Source organism: Carcharhinus amblyrhynchos, chromosome 16, assembly GCF_965287045.1.
Source record: "Carcharhinus amblyrhynchos chromosome 16, sCarAmb.v2.hapA, whole genome shotgun sequence".
In the NCBI taxonomy this organism is placed as follows: domain Eukaryota; kingdom Metazoa; phylum Chordata; class Chondrichthyes; order Carcharhiniformes; family Carcharhinidae; genus Carcharhinus; species Carcharhinus amblyrhynchos.
Window position 1 is genome coordinate 42,466,274 of NC_137339.1, and position 23,732 is coordinate 42,490,005.

At 39.7% G+C, this 23,732-nt stretch overlaps 1 protein-coding gene across 1 annotated transcript; it reads right to left on the bottom strand.

Moving 5' to 3' along the window:
• Positions 1 to 52: 52 nt before the first annotated feature.
• Positions 53 to 23,732, bottom strand: aurka (aurora kinase A). The gene is made up of 8 exons (XM_080205020.1): positions 23,671 to 23,732; positions 21,229 to 21,538; positions 18,198 to 18,255; positions 15,409 to 15,600; positions 10,008 to 10,146; positions 9,221 to 9,369; positions 1,804 to 1,978; positions 53 to 1,013 (listed from the first exon to the last, which is right to left on the bottom strand). Exons 1-8 carry the CDS (start codon positions 23,710 to 23,712, stop codon positions 825 to 827), a joined length of 1,254 nt encoding a protein of 417 aa, XP_080061146.1. The 5' UTR covers positions 23,713 to 23,732; the 3' UTR covers positions 53 to 824.

The following is a 23,732-nucleotide window of genomic DNA, read 5'->3' on the forward strand; positions in this document are numbered from 1 at the left end:
TACATTAATTGGAGGATGTGCATGTGGGTGACAGGGAAGGAGGAAAAGCATGTTTCAAAAGCTAGACTTTTATTAATGTATAAATCATCTCAACTTGATGGATATTGTAATCAGCTATAAAATAAAGTTGATACAAAGCAGGTGATTAAGAAACTGCATCCATATCAAAGTTCCTAAATCTCCATTTTCAAATCAATTCTCTGATCGTAGACTTTTTTTGACAAGTATTTTGCAATTGTAGTTTAAAGAACTCCTTTGCTACACAAGTAAAACAGGACAAGTACAACAGGACAGTTAGAGATCAACATGGAACAGGAGTGTAATTAACTATATTTACATACAGTTAAGAGGATTGTGACCTGAACCAGAGCAAGTTGACTACATATAGCAAGAACACACCCTTCTGGTCTCAGCAACCAATCCAAATTAGATCCATGACATTGGCACTTTTAAAAAAGGAAAAGTTCAAATTTGACTGGCCCATTAACCTGGTGTGACAGTTAATTTACAGCAACTGTGTTCTTGCAGTTGCAAAATTCAGTCACATCACAACTGGGAGTTTCACTTAAAGTTAAGATTAGTGAATTACACCATGCACAGTGAAAACTGATTAAGGTGAACCTAGACAATCCCAGAGTTTAGTACAGTACAGTTTATAAGAGGTAAATTAAGAAATTCACCATTTTCTATTAGCCAGTTGTCTGCTGACAGGAAGTAGTAATATTTCAGCACTCAAACCCAGACAATAGTGGCTGGTGGTGGTCAGGAAAGTTATTGCACTGCAAAGTCTCAAAACCAACATTTCCTACATCTTCCTGTTGTGTTTATACAGTGGGAGCAGATGGTGTCACAGGTTCCTTCTTTTGGCTGGCTGTTTTAACAGCATGCTTAATCACCCAGAAATGTTCAAGTACATCTTTCAAAGGTAGCCGTTGGTTGGGGTTGTGCTTCAGCAATTTAGTGATTAGATCCTTTGCACCCTCTGTTACAAAGGGTGGAAACTTAAGGTCAACCTGAAAAAGATACAGCACAAGTTAACTACACTATACAAACAATACCTGAACCACAGTATCACTTCTGTAGCATCTATTCAACTGCTCAGCAAATCACATGGTAAGTGAAACATGCTCACAGACAATTAAAAATTCTTCTTTTCCTCTTAAATTCCTAAAGGGCAAGGGGAATTGCTGTAATTTTAGATTGTTGCTTGCTAGTAACTCAGCACATGATCATTTGATTCAGGAAAATTCAAGCCCAATCCGGTTCTCAATCACCCACATAACCCCTGGAGACAGAGTAGGGAACTTGGGCAGGAGAAACTTGGCTAAGGCCAGAAATACATCACATTTATCTTTTGTCCAACCCTTTGGCAGAGATAAGGGAAGGACTGAACCAGAAACTTCCTTATGCACACAAAAGCCATTTTCAATTGGAGTCAAATGAAGTGAACATTGCCATATAGGTTTAGAAGTGATTTGCAACACTGGATATCCAAATCCAGTATAACCAAAGCAGCAGATAGATCAATGCATTGATTAGGTGCAGACCCCAAAAATGCTAGTTTCAGCCTTATTGATCCTTGCATATATGCTTAGGTTGTATGCAGCTGAAAAGTGAATCGGAATTCCTGCAGTTCCAGAGGCCATTCAGCTTAAGTCTGCACCAGCTTTCCTGGGACTCTTATGCAGGCCCACTTCATCCCCATAACCCTGTGCATAGAATTATAGTTGGATCATGCAACCATTTTTTACTGAGCTTCAGTTGTTGCCATTGGAAGCTTGCATGTTTACCCAGGTCACTTACTTTAGAAATTCTCCTAAAGGTTTCTTGACGATCTGCTGCTTCAAACGGAGGATGTCCTACTAAAAATTCATAACAAAGAACACCAAGACTCCAAAGGTCAACTTTTTCATCATGCATTTTCCCCTCGATCATCTCTGGTGGCAGATAGTCCAAGGTACCACACAATGTTGCTCTTCTATAAATAATAGAAGATGAAAGTACCTTTTAACATCTATTATCCTTTAAAAACAATATAATCAAAAATCTTTAGTTAACCTTCCAAAATAATGATCCAGGAAATTTTATGTTAGTATGGCCTGAGGCCTAGGTGAAATACCCATTCCTTTTGCACCGGTCTTGTCATAAGTTTAAGGCAAAGTCAGGTACAAGCACAAAATGTGCAAGTCATACTGATGAGAGAAATACAATCAAATGCCAAAATGCTGAGGCACCATAGATCAAGGAAAGTTTTACAGCTTTATAAAATATTGAAAAATTGGAGGACTAAGATAAATCAATTGAAGCCCTTTGTGCATAGAATATTGAACTTTATCACAACAGAACTGATCAGAGGCAGAAAAGTCCTCACCATGAGATGAGATCTGTTGTGAAGAATGCAAGTAATGAGTTAGTCAGCAGGATGGGCCCAGATTAGTTGATCAACAATACCAACTGATAAGCCAATTCTAATGCTCTAGTCATGCATGAAGGATAAAAAGCTTGAAGGCCAGGCAAAAGGCAAAAATCCAGGATTAAACACTCCAGAAGCAGACCTGAATTGGGACTTTTGAGCAAGTAACCCATAAGCAGGCTTGATCAACTGGAGGATATTCCCATAAATGTAATGGGATATTTAGTAATTAGTAGACTAACAAAGTATGAAACTTGTGGTCTTGGTTGTCTTGGTTGTACGGGTAAGGTGTAGAACAAGTCAGAGAAGCCCTACGTAGCAGGCTGTTTGAAACTCCATGTCATAATTTCAAATCAGCGCATGTCAAATTATCTGCAGTAATCAAATTATTTACTCCATGTGAGGAGTTAAATCAAATCTTTTCCATTGTTTAGAATCAGTAATCCATTCACATCAAGCCTAGAGTCATTGAAAAGAAATTTGTTTCAAGTATTTCAATGCCAAATCAGCTAGTTTTGATGTCATTGTTTCAGTTTAAATAACCAATTTAAAAGTCTGGTGAACACATTACATTGTGAAGATGAATTTAAGAAACTAAATCAGTCTCAAGTCCAAATCTGAAAGCAAGGCATGTTGAAATCAGATTCTGCATGATAAGCTATGCTGACAATGAAGTTGAATGGTCTAGGAGAACCACATACACAAGGGAGAATATCTTCACTCTTCCACATTACCCAGAAAAAGGGTCAGTTCATACCTGTTGCCCTGAAACAAACAATTTAATGGATAGGTATTGGCATTTTTAATTGTCTACTTGGAGATAAGTATTGGATGCCCTCTTTAAGCACAAAATATTTTATGCTACAGAGATTGGATACATTCCAAATTAACAGATACTCACTTAAGGGGTGGCTGCCACTTCAATTCTACAAGCAAGACCCAAAATTCAGTCAATTGTAGGAAAAGTTCCCAAATATCTGAATTACTTCACTCTCTTCAAATGTTGTTAGTTAATACTGCTGCCTCACTAGGGACCCAGGTTCAATTCCAGCTAGGTTGTGTATGGAATTTGCATATTCTCCCAGTGTCTGCATGGGTTTCCTTCTAATGTTCTGGTTTCCTCAGTCCAAAGGTGTGCCTGTTAAGTGGATTCGCAGTGTCATGGGGACAGGGCCTGGATGATATGTTCTGTCAGTGCAAATTTGATGGGCCAAATGGCCTCCATCACTAGCTATTCTATAATTTGATATTGGGACAAAGGTCCAAGGTCTGCTATAATTTTGCAGCAAATGAGGCTAGTTTCAATTATACATTAATACTCATCAAGGGCAGCATGGTGGACTGCTGCCTCAACACCAGGGACTCTGGTTCAATTCTTAGCTTGTGTCACTGTGCAGAGTCCACACAGACATTCTCTATCAGTTTCCTTCCACAGTCCAAAGGAGATGCTGGCCATGTGAAATTCTCCTTCAGTAGACCTGAACAGGTGCTGGAGCAGGGCAACTAGGGGATTTTCACAGTAACTTCATTGTACTAACATAAGCCTACTTATGACATTAAGATCAATAAAATTATCTACCCAAATTGATCACATGCCAGTGTGAAATTGTCTCATCATGCACATTGTAGAGTAGACTTACAGGACCAGTCCAGTTAGGTCCCTTTGGCAACTATATCAAAATCAATTGGTTGATGTAGTTTTCCTTCATAACTATCAAGGAAGTAATTCTGCTACTCACTAGTCTCCCTACCTGATTAATATGTCTAGTCAGTGATCCAATAAAAGGTGTCTGCCTTAATGTTTCCCTTTGTTTCTATAATTGGCTTCCCATTCAATTTTGACTCAATCACCTCCTGATATGATATTCTATTGTTTAGTTCAGGATTATTTGCCCTTGTTACTCTAACCATATGGAACGCATTTCCAGAGACCCAAAAACATTGAACCCTGGCAATCAGTGCAGGAAATAATTGCTACAATTTTATATCCTTTATTTTTCAACTTCTAACTGATTGAAACTATTGGAATTGTAATAGAAAACTGCTTAAAAATGCAGGGCTACATTCCCAGGTGAAGATGATAATGTACATTTCTGACAATACCTCTCCCTTTATGAGCATCTGGATTAAAAAGGCACAATGTTGGGTATTAAAATAATAGCTGCCAGACAGGCCCACCTAAAATCTCTTGGAAATGCACAATGGACAAATTAAGGCAAGGTTACCAGCTATTGGAGAGAGAGACACTGCAAGTGGCACAGGTGGTGATTTTCAGTCAGTCAAGGAAACAGGCTGAAGGCCACTCTTGAAGTAAGACTGTCAAAGTTCAAGAGGCCAACTTTACATCTTGTAATAATGGCCACATTATGCCCAACTATAGAAGAAAACATCCAATCTAAATTGGTCACATTTGATTTACTTTCTTTGAGGCATAGATTTCAAAGAACAATTAGCTACACAAATTGGAAACAAGTATTTTATTTCATAAAGTTTGTGTTTGCTAGAGCAGATGGGGAGGGTTTAAATTCATATGCCCAGGGGATGGGAACTTATGCAAGGAGGGAGCAAGGACAAAAAAAAAGAGGAAAAAAAGGAAGAGTGATAGGCAGAGGAAAAAACCAAGGACAAAATTAAAGAGTCATCAGGGATGAGAATTGAATGTCCCAGGGTATTCAGTGTTGAGGAAGGACAGGCATAAGGGAAAAAGGTGAAGTGGTGCTGCTGGTTAAAGAGGAAATTAACATGATTAGTGAGAAAGAATATTAGCTTTGACAATGTGGAGTCTGTATGGGTAGTGTTGAGGAATACCAAGAGGCAAAAACTAGTTGGTGTAATATACAGACCCCCAAACTGTAGTGATGTTGGGAATGGCATTAAACAAAATTGGATATGCATGTGACAAGGGAACAATGATCATGGGTGATTTTAATCTGCACATAATTGGACAAAATCAAATTAGCCACACTGTATACAGGATTGTTTTCATGATCATATGGAGGCACCAACTAGAGAGCAGGCCCATCCCTAAAAACTGAATTCTGTGTAGTGTAATGAGAATGAATCATTACCAATTTAACCCCCTTAGGGTAGGGCAACCATAACATGAACTTATCAAGATAGAAAGTAGTTGAGTGCTGAATCTTAAGGAAAAGAAAATATGAGGCATGAGTTGGTCTTGACAGTTTGGGGAGAGTTAAAGTGAATAGGCAATGGCAAACATTCAAGGAACACTTGGGGAACTGCAGCAAATAGAACTAGAACACTACAGCACAAACAGGCCCTTCGGCCCACACGTTGCACCGATCACATCTATACCTACCAAGCCATAGAACTATCTGTAACTCCCAATCCCATTAGATCCCACATACTCACCCAGAAGTTTTTAAAAGACCCCAGCGAGTTCGCCTCTACCACCACCGATGACAGCCAATTCCACTCACTCACCACCTTCCGAGTGAAAAACTTACCCCTAACATCTCCTCTGTACTTGCTTCCCACTGTCCTCTCATAGCGACCATTTCAGCCCTGGGACATAGCTTCCAAGAATCCACCCTATCTATTCCTCTCAACATTTTGTAAACCTTTATCAGGTCACCTCTCAACCTTTGTCGCTCCAGGGAGAAGAGACCTAGCTCCCTCAACCTTTCATAAGGCATGCCTCCCAATCCAGGCAACATCCTTGTAAATCTCCTCTGCACCCTTTCAACAGCTTCCACATCCTTCTATATGAGGTGGCCAGAACTGTGTATAGTACTCCAAATGGGGTCTGACAAGGGTCTTATGAAGTTGCAGCATTACCTCCCGACTCCTAAACTCAATCCTTCAATTAATGAAAGCCAGTACACCATACGCCTTCTTGACCACATCCTCCACCTGCGAGGAGGAATTAAGAGTCCTATGGACCCAGACCCCAAGATCCTTCTGCTCTTCACAACTAAGACTCCTACCCTTGATCTTGTACTCCTTCATCCCATTGGGCCTGCTAAAATGGATCACTACACATTTATCTGCGTTGAAGTCCATCTGCCACTTCTCTGCCCAGTCTTGCATCCTATCTATGTCACACTGCAACTTTTGACATCCCTCCAGACTATCCACAACACCACCAACCTTTGTATCATTGGCAAACTTACTAACCCATCCCTCCACTTCCTCATCCAGGTCATTTATGAAAATGACAAACAGCAACAGGTTATTCCTGTCTGGCACAAAAGCAAAATGGGCAAGAGGGCCAATCCATGGCTTACAAAGGAAATTAGAGATAGTATCAGATCCAAGGAAAATGCATAGATTGGCCAAGACAAATAGGTCTGAGGATTGGGAGCAGTTCAGAATTCAGTAAAGGAGGATCAAGCAATTAAGGGAAAAATACAATACAAAAGCTTCCAAGGAACATAAAGATTGACACTAAGTTTCTATAGATACTTAAAGGAAGAGGTTGGTGAAGACCTTACAGAAATGGGGGAAATGTATGATAGGAGGACAAAGAAATGGCTGAGCAACTGAATATATATTTTGATTCTGTCTTCACTAAAAGGGGACAAATCAGATACCTGAAATGTTGGAGAATGTAAGAGAGAACTGAAGGAGATCAATATTAGTAGGGCCTGATAATCTACATCCGAGTACTTAAGTGGCTCTAGAAATAGTGGCTGCATTGATGGTCATGCTCCAGGATTTTATAGATTCTGGAATAATGCCTGCAGAATAAGGGTAGCTAACTCACTCCTATATTTAAAAAAACAGGGAACTAGACTAGTAAGCCTAGTATTGTAGTGGGGAATTTCTCAAATCTATTATAAATGACTTTATAGCAGAGCATTTAGAAAGCAGTGGCAGGATCAAACAGTCAGCATGGATTTATGAAGGGGAAATCATGCTTAACAAATGTTAAAATTCTTCAAAATTGTAACTAGCACAGTTGACAAGGGGGAGCCAGTTGATGAGGTCATTTGGACTTTGAAAACATTTGGCAAAGTCCTGTATCAGAGATTAATCGAGATTAAAAGGGTATGAGGTGGGAAAGAGTTAGAGATGGATAGAAAACTGGTTGGCAGAGAGGAAACAAAGTAGGAATTAATGGATCCTTTTCAGATTGTCAGGCAGTAACTAGTGAGATGCCACAGGGATTAGTGCTGGGACCCCAGCTATTTACAATATATAATGTCTTGGATGAGCACACAAAATGTAACATCTGTTTGCAGATGATACCAAACTGGGTGTGAGGGTGAACTGAAGAGAATGCAGAGATCCTCCAGCATGATCTGAACAGGCTAATCAATGGCAGATGCAGTATAATTGGATAAATGAGGGTATTCACTTGTAAGCAAGAACAAGGTGGCAGATTACTATCGAAATGGCTGTAAGTTAGGAGAGGGAAAGTGTGCAGCAAGACCTGGACATTGTTGTGCACTAGTCACTAAAGACAAGCATGTAGGTGCAGCAGATAGTATTGTAAAGGCAGCGAACAGCTTCATTGAGGGGGGTTGAGTGTACAGGAGCAGAGATGTGTTGTTGCAATTACACAGGGCCTTGGTGAGGCCACACCTAGAATATTGTGCACAGTTCAGGCTGAGTCCAGTGATGGCAGGACTGATGTATGAGGAGAGATTGTCAAGGTTGAGATTGTTTTCACTGGAGTTCAGAAGATGAGGAAGAAATTGCAAAGATGTAAATTCTAACAGGACTAGACAGTAGATGCAGGAGGATATTCCTGATGGTGGGGGAAGTCCAGAACTAGCAGTCAGTCTGAGGATTCAGGGTAGACCATTTAGAACAGAGCTAAGGAGATATTTCTTTACCCAAAGAGTGGTGAGCCTGTGGAATTCATTACTACAGGAAGCAGTTCATGCCAAAATATTTAATGTATTTAAGAACTGGCTAGATATAGCACTTAAGGCAAATGGGATCAAAAGGTTATGGGGAGAAAGCAGAATTAAGCTAGAGTTGGATGATCAGCCATGATCATGATGAATGGTGAAGCAGCCTTGAGGGGCCAAATGGCTTCCTCCTAGTTTCTATTTGTGCCCAAGAACTGAATGTTTGACATCATGTATTAGTTTTCAGGTTTAGTGGATAATAAGTTTGCTGACTTGAGAAACCTGATTCAATCGGCTTCTCATTGTTCACATCCAAAATAGATTCAGAAAAAGCATATCCTTAAACTTCAACATTGTGACCAGTTAAAGGAGGCTGAGTAAAAGGAGAGCCAGTTTACCCCTTGTGTTGTACTTCAACAGGATGTAATACTTCCCACTTACGATCATGCTTTGCACGAAACATTTTATCACAAGGCCAAAAATCTGGATCCATTGTTAGATTTCAAACAAGTAATTGGAGACTGCAAGTATGCTGAATCAGACTTCTGACAGCGACCCAAATAGTCAGTCAAAATTAGCTTCCTCAATTCTCATTCACACTTTACTCCCTCACCAGTTAAAGGTTCTCACATGGAAGCTCATGTCACATGGAAACCTACCAATACTAAGTGCAAGTTGAAAATTAAGAAATGTGGAGCCATGAAAGCCAAAATCAGAACCTTTAACAGCTTGAAGGAATATTGTAGCCCAAAAAACATAGACAAATAGAACTGAAGTGTAATCAACAGGCTGGAAAATAACTGGGCTCCTAAAAGTTAGTCAAGTCCCATCATTTGCAAAAGCTAAACAAAATTGAATGTTTTTTCAAAAAAATCAGTTATGCACCCAATGCAATGAAATGATTAAGCTGACAGGATACATCTATTCTAGTATCAGAAGGCAAAAATTACAGGAATTTATGTAGATATATGCCCATTAAAATTAGTACCTGGATGCTGGAGCATGCACAGACCATCCAAAATCTGCAATCTTCAGCTCGCCATTTGCTCCAAGTAATAAATTTTCTGGCTTAATGTCTCTATGAATCACTTTCTTTGAATGACAGTATACTAGTGCATCAGCCAGCTCAGACATGTACTGGAAAAAGGATAAAAGGTTATAAAATTGTTAGCTGGTAGTACCTGCAGAATCAAATCTAATAACTCATTGGGATTACGTGGATATAAATCCTTAACCATCCTGATTTTAGTCTACATGTTGTTCAGCTATTAAATAGCATGCAAGTTAGAAATAAGCCAATTCTCTGCATAGATGCTGCCTGACCTGCATATTTGCAGTATTTTTCCCACTCCTAGACCTCTCCAGCTGCCACAGAATTTTGCTTTTTTGTTTAGCAGCTGTGTGCCCAGGAAGAGATAGTGATGTTTGAACTAGCATAGTGGGCTCCACGCACCAAGTCTTAGACCATACACAATTTCTGATCTGTGTGGAGTTAATCAGGATAGGAGAGCAGCAATAAAAAGGACATAATAAGCACTGCATTGCTGGGTTTAGTGAATGAACAATGGGAATGGCTGAAGGCAGTTGCAATCCAGTTATGATCACTAAAAAAGCTCAGACAGTAGTAAGGGTCTTGAAGAGTGATGCCTCTCCAAGTAGCTGGTTAGGTATGCCCCAGATTACGAGTGCCAGAGTAAAAATTAAACTACAACCTTCATATATTTGTGCTGATTGGAATTCCTATTTGCGTTCCAAGAACAATAGTTTTCTCATACCATAGCACTTCGCCCGTCATCAAATTTTCCACATCGTTGCAGTTCTTTGTAAAGTTCACCACGAGGAGCATACTCCAAGATCAAATAAACTCTAGAATCATCATGGAAGTAGCCAAATAGTCGTAAAATATTTGGATGCCTGCGGAAAGAAAACATTCATCAATACAGCTGAAAATGCTTAATCACTATTTCAAATAGTGAGTTGAACATACAGGGATAGAATGGTCCTCATTTCATGTATGGCTCATTTGAAAAAACTATACTGACCAGGAATTTCAAAAGGGAGTTGCCACACCCCTGGGTTAAAAAACATTGCAGGTTTCCGGAAATGTTGCTTGCCCAAGGCTCAAGACGAAGTGCCTCAAAAGCCTGTAAAATTCTTCGCGTATGACACTATGGGTCATGTGATGTTCTACCAGAAATGCAACTACTTTAGTTCTAAATGCAAACTTGTCATTAAATGTATCATTTTTCAACCATACAATAAATAAGTCTCAAGCAGACAACTATTTTGATTGTGCTAGACATTCTGGAATTTGGCTGCTTAGACCTTTGAAGTGTCCTCTTTCTTAAGAGCCTATTTTGATATCAGTTTCAATTGGTGTTGGAGTTTTAGAAGTTGAATCTGGAACTGTCTCAGTTCAGAGATTACTACTTGAAATTTCCAAAGTACTAAGTTTCACCAAGGTGAGTATCTGGTCTGTGATGTTGCCAAACTCATCTGCCTGTACAGTGCAAGATGTTAGGCTGGTCTTTGCTTGGGTAACAGCAGGTTATGCCATTTTTCATTGGAGTGCAACTTCTAGCTAGTACTTGTTCTTTCTGAAGAGTCCTGTTTCCTCCCAGCAATCTGCTTTTTGTTGTTGACATGTCTGAAGTATCAGGTGGCATCAACAGGCTAAACATTTAGCTTTCTTTTTAAAGCTGCATTGCATTGGTGGACTTTGTTGCAGGCAGGTGTTCCTGTATCAAGAGGTTATTTGCTTGTCCTGGCAGTGTACCTTGGGTCCTTTAATGCCTGTATGGTACAGAGATAAACTGTTGTGTTGTGCATTTCCTTTCAAGTAGTCTTCAAACTCCTTGGAAGGAAACTGTACCCCATTATCACTTACTATTTCCTCTGGTCTACCAAATATTTCATCCAGCTTAGTATTGTTTGGATGCTGTGGATTTCACAATCACCATTCTGGTCATTTTGTGTGTACATAAATTACGAGGAACATATACTCCTCCTCTGGAGGAGTGTAATCTGTGCACTTGCTGACATGGCTGTTGACTATTCAAGGATATACAGGTTGGGTTGTAGCAGTGGAGTTCTTAGTTTCGCACAAGACTAACATTGTTCCACTTTGATTTGAGTATCCAAACCTGGTTATCAAGAAAAGCTACATGCCTGTTCCTTCATTCTCACCACATCTGGATGTCCTTCAAGGACAAAGCTGTTCAAGGATTCTTCAACACAGGCATGGAAGAATAATCACCGATTCCCCATAATGAAACTCCATTGTGGACTGTCAGCTCAAGTCTTGTGAAGTACACCTTGCATGTACTTTTGACATCATTCCATTTTAGGACAGTTTCCATAACCTTTCCCATCACTAGATGTGTTCTGGTACACTATTCACTTCAGAAATACAGGATGTCAAAAATTCTCTTCAGGTTCTTTGATTTGCAATGGCAATCTTGATAAAGCATCAATGTACAGAAATTTCTATAGGTCAGTTTTCCTATTGACTAATTTACAGCTCAAGATTAATTCCCCCCAACCATGCTTGACCAAATACAGCAGGAAATTTCCCATGGAAAATATGGAGGCAAGTCTGCTGCTTGCCCATTTACAGTGGAAGCATAATTATAATTGTGGTACAACCTCTTGTACATCCCTGAACAAGATTTAATGGTTTCAATGGCAGTTACTTTAGATTAGAGATACAGCAACTCTAGTATTGACCTATATTTTGACTAGTTTACCACTGAGTTTTGCAGATATTCAAAAATAGAATATCCTGTACTGAAAAGATGCCTAGCTTCAGCTCTTGAATTTATCTTGGCACATTATCTTTGACTGTCATCTTGTGCATTTTTGGTATAGCAGTTTACTGTGTCCAGCTTGCTTTGGCAATATGGCCTTTTATGCCACAATACTTGGTTTTCCCTACTCCAGCATTCCCCCAATTTATGCACATTGTGTGAATGCTTTTAGTTTTGCAGATTTATCCCTAGGAGTCTCCATTTTGTGACTCAACCCCACCCCTCCTTCTGCAAAGCCTCTTGCAGCCAACTCCATTGACAGTGCATTTCTACTTTTGATTTCAAATTGATGTACTTTGTGAGCAGCTTTCTCTGGATAGTTTCATTCTGGAGTCTACATACCAACCCAGAGTACCATTGACTGTCACATCAAATTTGCAATACTTAGCTTGCCAGAAACTAAAATGCTTTGGCCTTCATCCTGGGTTCAGCAGTGGAAACTAAATCTTTCTGCAACAGGAAATGCTTTAAGATCTTTGTCAATTCATTACAGGTGTAACTCCTGACTTTGCTGGATGGATTGGGCCTTCTAGTAATGTAGAAGTTTTACATCCCACCACATGGAGAAATGTTGCAACCTTCACCCAAAGGGTTGTGAATCTGGAATTCCCTGTCCAATGAAGCTGTTGAGGCTACCTCATTGAATGTTTTTAAGGCAAAGCCAGGTCACTTTTTTTACTGTTCAAATACAAGGGTTATGATGAGCAGTGGATAAGTGGAGCTGAGCCCACAAAAAAGTATGATCATATTGAATGGCAGAGCAAGGTTGAGGGGCCAAGTGGCCTACTCCTGCTCATAGGCTCTGGTATTGATTTGCTTGGAGATATTACTGGGATCTAGGAGCTCCAAATCTCATGATCCTCATTGCATGCATCCATAGCATCACACCATTTCAGTAACCAGCTTCTATACTTCCTTCAGTTCCCCCCTAAGTTTGGATTAGTGAGATTTTTTTTAAACCCCTAAATCTCTTGTACAATGCAAGAGAACTCCCCATCTTAAATATGCCCTATTTGTTTCTATTCCACATAAAACAGTAGTGGTGGTTTCTGGTTGCTTAGTAGCATTTGCTAAATACGAGCTTCAGGTAACTTAAAAAGCCATGACTGGTCTCTTCTACCTACATGAGGCAGCATGATTGTTAAGGGGAGGTCATGTCTCATGAACTTGATTGAGTTTCAAGGAAATTAGTGATGATTGATGAGGGTATGGCAGTGGATGTTGTCTATTTGGACTTCAGTAAGGCTTTTTTGACAAGGTCCCTCATGGCAGACGTATAAAGGTGAAGTTGCATGGGATCAGAAGTAGTGAGATGGCAAGGTGGCTACAAAATTGTCTCAAAGAAGACAGGGTAACAGTGGAAGGGTATGTTTCTGAATGGAGGGCTGAGACAAGTGGTGTTCCTCAGGGATTAGTGCCATGACTTTTGCTGTTTGTAATATTACAATGGAGGAAGATATAACTTGTTTGATTAGTAAATTTGTGGATAGCAATGAGGACCAGAGACAGATTGGTTGGAGACTTGAGTGGAGAGATGACAGATGGAGTTTAATCTGGACAAGTGAGGTAATGCATTTGGGAAGGTTTAATACAAATAGGAAATATACAGTAAATGGCAGAACCCTGAAGAGTATTGATAGGCAAAGGGATCTGGGTATACAGATCACAAAGTGGCAATGCAGGTGGAGAAGGTAGTCAAGAAGACATACAGCATGCTTACCTTCATTGACCAGGGTATTGAGTTTAAAAATTGGCAGATCATGTTGCAGCTTTATAGAACCTTAGTTAGGCCGCACTTGGAATATAGTGTTCCATTCTGGTTGCCACACTACAAAGATGTGGAGGCTTTGGAGAGGGTACAGAAGAGACTTACCAGGATGTTGCCTGGTATGGAGGGCATTAGCAATGAGAGGTTGGAGAAACTTGGTTTGTTCTCACTGGAACATGAGGTTGAGAGGTGGCCTGATAGAAATCTACAAGGTTATAAAAGGCATGGACAGAATGGATGGTCAGAAGCTTTTTCCCAGGTTGGCAGAGTCAATTACTAAGGGGCATAGGTTTAACCAAGATGTACGAGACAGATTTTTAATATACAGAGTAGTGGGTGCCTGGAATTTGTCGCTAGGGGAGGTAGTGGAACTGGATACAGTAGTGACTTAAGGGGTATCTTGACAGATAAATGAATAAAATGGGAATAGAGGTATATGGTCCCCGAAAGGGTAGGGGAGCATGATCAGTGCAGGCTTAGAGGGCTGAAGGGCCTGTTCCTGTGCTATCATTTTCTTTGTTCACGCTACTTAATAGCTTGGAGTGTAAACTTTTGGCTGTCCCTTCAACATGAAAATGCTCTGACTGCTAATAATTAATGCTGTCATACTATGTTTCTAGTCTGGTTTGTATATTGTAATTCATAACTGTTTCTAAACAGTGCCATCTAGTGGCTGGTACTATGACAGAAGCACCAGAAGTTTTCAAACCAAAACAAACTGGTAGAACAGAAGCTGAAACACAGTTGGCTGTTACTTTCTCAACCAGCACATGTAATAAACACACCTACTGCATTTAGCTCCAGATAACAACCCTAGTTGATCATGAAGGATCAAAGTTGTCAAATCAGGATAGCTAAACCAATTATATGTGCTCACTAGAGTGAAAACTTTACACCAACTGAAATCTCAATTTCCTGAAATGAATCTTTGGTTATGGAAGACAGGGTTTTTAACTACTAACCCTGCTAGAGCAAGGAATCATGTGGCATGTCCTATTAGGACTTTGTGACCAAATCTCTGTTCAAAATTTGTGTGCTGTAACCTGCTAGAATTGCAAGCTGATTAACATTAGCACATTTGACACTTGAACAGCAAAATCAAGTTTACTCCATAACCAGTGACACTTAAGGATGGAGAAATAAAGGGAAAACGAAAGTATGGATTGAGTCAAATCAAATACAGAAAAATAGAAAGCTTTAAAACAGTAAATAGCCAAACAATTGACTACAGATTGAAACATTTGTTCCTTTTGAGAAAAAGATTGATAGTTGTTCATACAATGCCATAGGCCAAGGGAAATTATACCATTTGTGCAAAACAAACAGTATGCATCAACCAAAGTCTACATTTGCAACTTCTCAATTGAATTGGTTGCCAATTTTCATATCAATTACTGCATACATTAAGTTATTTGTCCAAGATCTGATTCAATCTTACAGCAGAGTTGTTTAACTGCCCAAACTGTCTATGGCAGGCATTCTATAAACAAAGTGGTACTAAGGCATGCATCACTGTACTAAAGGAACAAGGGCCATAAGAGATGGATTAAGGGCTTATCCTGTCCACTATGCACATTGACAAAGAAAAATTAAGTATAATACCTGAGATGTGACTGGATTTCAACTTCTCTTCGGAGTTGGTGTTCCACACCAGCCTTTTCAAGTTGTGATTTAAAAAGCACTTTCAGTGCCAGGATAAATCTGGATTGTCGCTCACGGGCCAAGTACACATTTCCAAATTTGCCTTTTCCAAGTGGTCGGCCAATTTCAAAGTCATCCAAACACCATTGCTTTCTAAGAAATAAAATTGATCACACATTGGATTGTTCAGCATTCTTGAGTCTGAATTTTATAATTTCAGAAATTGATGTGCTGTTCCCTAAAGGCCAATAGCACCACAGAAGAGACTGAAGTTAGTCATACAGAAAAGGCTCTTCAGCCCATCAAATGTGCACTAGATATAACTACCAAAGTGCACTAATCCCATATCCTTGAAAGTTACATTTCAAGTTCTCATCCAAATATTTTTTCTAGAGGTTGCACAGTTTCCAACCTCCACTACTTTTCCAGGCAGAGCACTCCAGATTCCAACCATCCTTGAGTGAAGCTGTTTTCTCAAAACTATGTCCCCTCCCCCAATCAAGAGAAACAGCTGCTTCCCACTCACATTTGGCTCTAAAGAAAACTACCCAGTTTCTTCAGCCTTCTATTACTACCCTGTGTCCTGTCAAGCCAGTTCCTGATCCATCTTGGCAAGTTTCCCTAAATTCCATGTGCTTTAACCTTCAGTCTCCCACATGGGACCTCAAAAGCTTCAAGAGCCAAATAAACTACATTAACTGAACTTCCCCAATTGACACGTGATCACATTTTCAAAAAGTTCTAAAATTTGTTAAGCATGGCCTCCCTCTGACAAAGCCATGCCTTTGGACATTAATTCTTCCCAATACTTCCTGACATGAGACTTGCCTGTGTTCCATCTCTACCACCCTTGAAAAAGTGGACCCCCTCCCCTCCCCCTTGGACAGAAATTAGAAATGTGTCAGAGCCCCTGCAGTTTCTTGTCTTGCCTCCACAGCAGCCTGGAATGGAATGCATCCACGCCATAGGTCTGTTTAATCCTGTCAAAGTCTCCAATATCTTCCCATTTCAGTGCAAGTTCCTCAGTCCCTTTTCCTGAAAAAAATTTTCCTTTTCCAGAGTGAAGGCCAAAGTGAAGTATTCAGTAACACCCTTTCAATATCCTGTGGCTTCACAGATTGACCACTTGCTCCTAATGTATCCTACACTTTCCCTGGTTAACCTCTCTTCCCTTTAATGTATTCACAAAATCTTAGGATTCTCTCTAATCCTGTTCACAAGTCATTTTCATGCTCCCTTTCCACTAAGGACTTCAAGTTCCCTCTTGCACTTCCTATATTCCTCCAAGATTACAGCTTAATTGCTCCCTCTGGGCTTGCTAAAAGCCTTTGTCTTCTCACCCAGTCTCAAATTGCCCTAGACATCCATGGTTCCCATATTACAGAACTTGTCCTCAGCAATCTGGAAAACATGTTGTTTTGGTCAATGTATTCACTTGCATCAGGCAATTTTTTTTAAAACTGATTCACCTATGCATCTACAAACATTCAGCAATTTCTCCAGATTTTAAGAGAAAGCTATGAGGAATAGAGCTGCCCTGGTAGGATTTTTCAAAAACCTTGAGTAAATAATTAAAAATGGGCGAGAGTCATTATTCATACTCTTGCTAATACCCTGCAAAATTTTTTGGGAAATTTGACAACTCCTTGGTTGGAATTTTCCAGCCAGTGGTAGGAACCCGTGATCCCATTGAAGAAATTTTAATACCTACTGGTCCTCCTTGCAGGGAAACCTACAATAGGGGCAGGCAGAGGGGCTGAAAAGTTCCAGCTCTTAGTCCAACTTTTTAAAATAAATCAGCCAGTTTAGGCCATTCTTACTACTGCCAAGGATGTTCAACATGAGTGGAGTGGATCGAAGGCATTACAAACACTTTCCAGTGGTATTAATGAATTGTATCATCACAAAATGTTTAACTTGCAGGCTGAATGCATTATTTGCATGGTACACCCATAACCTGCACATGTACACCAAGTAAGACGTCTCAACACCAGGTTAAAGACTTGAACCTGGTGTTGAGACTTCTTACTGTGTTTATCACAGTCCAACACCAGCATCTTCACATGTACACTACAGCACTAACAGTGCAAGAGGAGCCATTAGGATAGGTGGCCAAAAGCCTGATCAACAGGTAGATTTTAAGGAACGCAAAAGGATGAAGGGTAAAGGCTGAGGATATTCTACGGTTTAGCGTCCTGGCAGATAATGTGCAGTTCTTCATGAATGTAGAAGCACAGATCTTGGAGGATCATAGGACTAGAAGAGGAAAGGGAAAGACAGTTAAATACATGGCCACAATCTCAGTGACAAAGTTTGGAAGCCCCTTACATTTGTTGATAATGGTGGGGAAGTTCCAGAAGACAGGCTGTAATCTAGGAACAGAGTTGGCTTTGCACTCTTGAATGATCCTGAAAAGCAGCTTTGGCTGAGAAGAGGACTTGATATAGTACTGTTACAGGTCAACAATATCTGGTGATAAATGAAGCAATTATTTGCCATAAACAAACTATATAATTGTGAACAAATGGCCTAAGACCAAGCAGTTTGGAATTTTCCCTCTCCAACTGTGGACTGTGTGAACAGAAGTAGTGGGTTCAGAGGGGGATATGAATGGTTCAAGATGATCAGGGAGAACCTTATTAATGATTGACAAAATGTGAGTAGAAGCCACATGAGTAGAGGGGTCCATTATGGAAATTAACAGTTTATATGAGGGAGAAATTCTAGAGTGGAGACTAGTTGAAACTTACTTCTTTTTCTTCTCACTTGCATTATGACAATCCGTCGATGCATTCTCAGCAGGTTTTCCTATTTAATACAATAAAATCCATCCATCATCATGTAGTCTACAGTACTAATACACACAAACCTCCATTATGAAATAACTATTCCTTGACTCCTTCCCCAATTTGGTTTTAACATGGCCTAATAGAACATGTTCTGTTAGGTACAACAATTCTGATATAACTGCATCACTATTTGTCCTCCCATACATTCCTCAAACATACCTTCAGCAAATAATGCACTCTTTACATGTGCTCAAATATCCTTCATCTAGGATAGATCACTCAGACCCAATATTCCATAGCAAGACTCAAATTCCCAATTCTATTCAAAACAGTCAAATATCTGCATTTCATTCATCTCCTAAACTGGGGGAAAATGAGGTGCAACTGGAACAACGCATCTTTTATATTCAACATTCATTGAACTTTCAGGCCAATATACATTCAGCTCAGGGGATAGTTTTGGCAGTAATAAAAATTGCAAGTTGTTTGTAAAATTCCATCTTTCTCACTGATTGTGGCATTTTGCACAAACAGCAACATTCCTCTCTGGTGAATTATGAGCAATTAAAATACTACCATACAAAATACTTTTCAGCTACTTTTTAATAAAGATGAGCTTTATTTTCATGACATCACCAAGAAAACATTTGTTACCACAGGTGAATATCATATCAGCAAGTGATTCATTTGTACCTCCAAGTGTGGCAGGAGTGTTTGCTGGGTTTATAAATATATCCAGCCTGAACTATATGAACAGCTAACTTGGATTTTTTTGCTGATGAAAAAGGAGCAATGAGAAAAATCAAATTTTGACCTAATACTTTGATTATTCATGCATTGTGTAAAAATGTTACTGATTTTCAGTGTACTTCCCAGAATGGCAGGAAAACATGGGTGGCAGATAGTTACTAACATTAACATGCACTAACAGATCAAATTCTAGCTTTTGTTTTTAGATGAAATGTGAAGTCTTACTTATAACAATGATGCTAGACTAGAAAAACATTTGGTTATCAGGCAACAAAACCTCAAGGGAGTTCTTTTGCTGTGCTCAACCCAACTACTGTATGAACCAATAAAAATCTGACAAAAGCACATCCTTATTGATAAATCAACATTAAGTCAGACAACCTCAAGGACAGGGTTTCCTAAACTTTTACATGGTGCAACTCCACTTTAATGCTTCAGACTGATACACCAGGGACAAGGTGTGCAAGAAGTTCAATGGGAATTGCTCAAGCTGCACTTTTTAAATGAATACTATCACTTTACAGGCTTTTTTGCAGCAATTAGGCTCCAAAGATCTTTGATTTATTATTGTCGCACGTATTAAGTGAAAAGTATTTTTTCTTTCATGTTATACAGACAAAAATATACCAGAGAAGGAAATAAGTGCAGAATGTAGTGTTAGTCATATCTACAGTGTAGAAAAAGATCAACTTCATGCAAGGCAAGTCCATTCAAAAATCTGACAGCAGCAGGGAAGAAGCAGTTCTTGAATCAGTTGGTACATGACCTCAGACATTTGTTTTTTTCCCCCTAGAAAAAGGTGGAAGAGACAATGTGGGAGCATGGGATCCTCAATTATGCTGGCTGCTTTGCTGAGGCAGCAGGAAAGGTACAGTCAATGGATGGGAGGCTGGTTTGCATGACAGATTGGGCTACATTCATGACCTTTTGTAATTCCTTCAGTTCTTGAGCAGAGCAGGAGCCTTACCAAGCTATGATACAACCAGAAAGAATGCTTTCTGTGGTGCATCTGTAAAAGATGTTGTAGCTAAAATGCCAAATTTTTAGTCTTCTGAGAAAGTCTGTTACGTCACCACTAAAACAATTAGCTCTATAGAAGCTTGAAACCCCAAAAAATCTCATCACTACTCAATTTGAGAAGCCTAAAGCACAAAAGGCAACGTTTCTGACAATACATATATAGAGAAATCACAGTAACAAGCCTTCTAAAAGCTACAACATTTTCAACTTTTATAACAAAAGCAGGCAAAGCTTTCCAAGTATCAATTTTACACAAAAACAAAATTGCAAATCAAGACAGTGTCTTTATGTGTATTGGCCTGAAAGTTCAATAAATGCCAAATATGAAAGATGCTTTGTTCCAGCTGCAATTCATTTTCCCAACTTAGTAGCTGAATGAAATGCAGATAATTTGACAGCACAAGAATACAGTAATAGTGTGGCATGATCTTGTGAAGGCAAGTCCTATTCATAATTTTCAACATCAACTATTTCCTGTGGAAGCATCTTTCATATTTTTAAAATGTCTTTTGGCCAAGAGGTATGGGAATTTTGCTCATCACAAGCTTCTGGAAGGTTCAATTGTATCACTGTTTGGTGATGGTTGAGGGGCTCCACCCTGAATAGCCATACCCAGATAGCATACATCTGTGCTTGAATCTTACTCAAAGATGGAATAACTGGACAAATTTAATGAAAGAAAGCTGACAAAATAAGTTATCCAAACTTTGAGAAAAAGGCATCTAAATGTCTTTTATTGCATAGTGATGGTTTTCGCATGTCCAAAACAATCTGGTTGGATGATTCCAGTATAGGTCATGTGACCCAAATCAGCTTATCTAAAGAATCCGACCAGGTCAGACTACAGAAGAACATGCAAGCAGCAGCTAAAGGCTTTACATCAATCACCAAGAAGCTTTAAACTGAAGTATTTTAAAAAGCCTCCCAGTCAGACTCCAAGACACCCAACTCCAATTGAAAATAAATCTGATCTACGTGCACCTAACCTCATGACCTGCTGAACATCTGAGGGAATTCTGCAACAACCAATATTACTTCAAATATTTTGGACTCAGAACTACAATTCAAGAATGGAAAAATACTTTACTGGACCGCACTGACTGATCTTCTACAATAAATCAAATATGTTAACTATAAAAACCATACTCCATACAAATTAGCAATTATTGGAGGACAATATTGTTAACATTCTATGCCATATCAGTTTTAGAAGTATACATACCATCATGTGATGCCTCAACAGGTTGTGCACTGGTTTGCTTTCTGGGAGGTTCAGAAATTTGTGGAACTTCTGCTTTTCGGCAAGCCTGCTTTTGGAGTGGCACTTGCCCTGTCTGTTTTACTTGATTTGTTAACACCTGACGCTTTATTGGAGCTGAATTGGCAGGCAGAACCAATGTTTGAAGAGGTAAATTTTGCTGGCCTGCATTACTTGAAGACACGATATGTTGTGCTGACAAACTTCCAGCAGGCGGTCTTTGAGCATTTTGTTTCAATTCCACAGTACGTCTTGGACCATCCAAGGCTGGCATCTTCAAAAACCAAAAAAGTATTTTCAGACAATGGATACTCAAATCATTGGTGATTTTCACAGTAACTTTGCTGCAGTGTTAATGTAAACCTACATGTGACACAGACTATAAAATCTTTAAATGATTATTTTTCCTTTACTATACCAAATTCTCTTTCCTGCCTCTGCTGAAGTGACTCAGCAAGTTCATTGGCACTGTTGATGAAAATAATTGAAGCAACTTGAAATATTCCAAGCAGGGATCATTCACAAGTCTTTCACACCCAGGGACTTCAAATTTCAGTTTTTAAAAAGATATTTGATGCAGATTTCATAGCCAATTCTATATTTTGGGTAAAGTAATTCTAGAGACATGCCGATACTGACTGATATTTAGGACGGAGTGGTTAGCACTGCTGTCTCAACACCAGGGTTCCATTTCAAATTTAGGTGACTGCATGGAGTTTGTGGTTTCATGATTCCATGGCTTAGTGCATCCCAATATGCAAAACAAATTCCATTTGTATCCGAATACTTATGCCTCCATATAAAAGGAATCTTAAGATGGTACATGAATCACATGGGCAGAGCTTCAGACACCACCACAGTAGGGTCCCCTAGACAAATGCCCACTTTGTAAATTATGCAAAATTAGTGCAAGTCAACTTGCAACAGCCAGTACACAGCAACTCATTAAGTAATGGATTCAATGGGAATATCAGGAGTTACATAAGATAGCAATAGTGCTCACAACATGGTACAATTTAAATTGAGCTTGTTACAGACAAAAACAACAATTTGCAAAATTAAGTTTTGGTATTGAGGTTGGGGCAGGGGGCAGGAGAGTTCTGGCCAAGGTGAACCAAACAGCTACTAGTGGAGAAATCTAGAAGGGCTTAGGGGATTCAAAAAGGAAATGGGGAGAGTATAAGCCCAGCATGCTTCCTCTAAGGCAACAGGAAGGAATAACAAACCTTGAGAATCATGATGACCAATGATATTCAGGATATGATGAGAAGGGAAAAAAGCTTTTAGAAAGTATGACAGAAGTACAGAAAGTGTAGCTTAAGAAAGCAAGGGATACAAGAAACCTCTGGCTGGGAAAGTAAGGAAAATCCCAAGTATACCATGGGAACAGATAATCAGGGAAAGAGTAGGGCCCAATAGAGTCCAAGGGGCAATCTGAGATTGGAGCAGAGAACATTGGTAGAGTGCTGAACAAATACTGCACATCCATCTTCACCCAAGAGAATGAGTATGAAGGTATGGAATTCAGGGGGAGACTGCAAGGTTCTTGAGCCAATTGACGTAGGGAGTAACAGGGTATTGGCAGGCTTAAAAAGTGGACAAATTTCCAGGTATGGATGAATTGTGTCCCACTAGAAAGTTTGTGGAACAAAAAGGACCACAGCATGTTTGTCCCTAGATCTCTAGAAGGACATTTTAGAGGAGTGGTGAAAAAGGCACATGGGACACTTGCCTTTATCAATCGAGGTACAAATTACAAAAGCAGGGAGGTCACATGTGCAGCTAGAGGAAGGATGTGATTGCAGTGGAGGGGTGAGGGGGACAGGGTGGAGAAGATTCACCAGGATGCTGCTTGGCATGGTACATTTAAAATTATGAGGCTGGATAGAGTGGGGTTGTTTTCATTGCAGCAGAGAAGACTGAGGGGCAACCTGATCAAGGTGTACAAGATTATGAGGCAGAGAGTGGATAGGGATCAGCTGTGCCTCTTTGTTGAAAGGTCAGTCACATGGTAACATAGGTTCAAATGAGGGGGTCTGGGGAGATGTTTTATCCAGAGGACAGTGACAGTCTGGAATGAACTGCCTGCTAGGGTGGTAGAGGAGAGTTGCCAACATCCTTTAAAGAGCACTTGGCATGTCATAACATTCAAGGCTAATGGCCAAGTGCCAGTAAAGCATTTTTCACTTGTCAGCACAGACTGAGCCAAATGGTCTCTTCTGCACTGTATGATTCAATTATACTGTACAGAAATTGGCCATTCAACCCAACATGACCATGCCAGTGTCTACACTCCAGCCAAGCCTCCTCCCATGTTTGCTCAATCAAAATTCACTGTTCAAACATCAATGCCCTTCTTTCTCAATTGTTAGCACTTCATATCAGTTTAACAGGTGGCAAAAATACCTTTCCAGCACGTCCTCCTTGGCTCACAAACTTTTTCTCCATTTGTAATCAGAAATCCTGCA

Bases quoted from the DNA above. Each gene is read 5' to 3' on its own strand.
- aurka (XM_080205020.1), bottom strand. From the start codon at position 23,712: ATGGAGAAAAAGTTTGTGAGCCAAGGAGGACGTGCTGGAAAG. The intron at 10,147-15,408 runs GTATTATACTTA...TTCTTTCCGCAG, and splicing joins GAAATCCAGTCACATCTCAG to GCATCCAAATATTTTACGAC. The intron at 1,014-1,803 runs GTAAGTGACCTG...TATCTTTTTCAG, and splicing joins CCTTTAGGAGAATTTCTAAA to GTTGACCTTAAGTTTCCACC.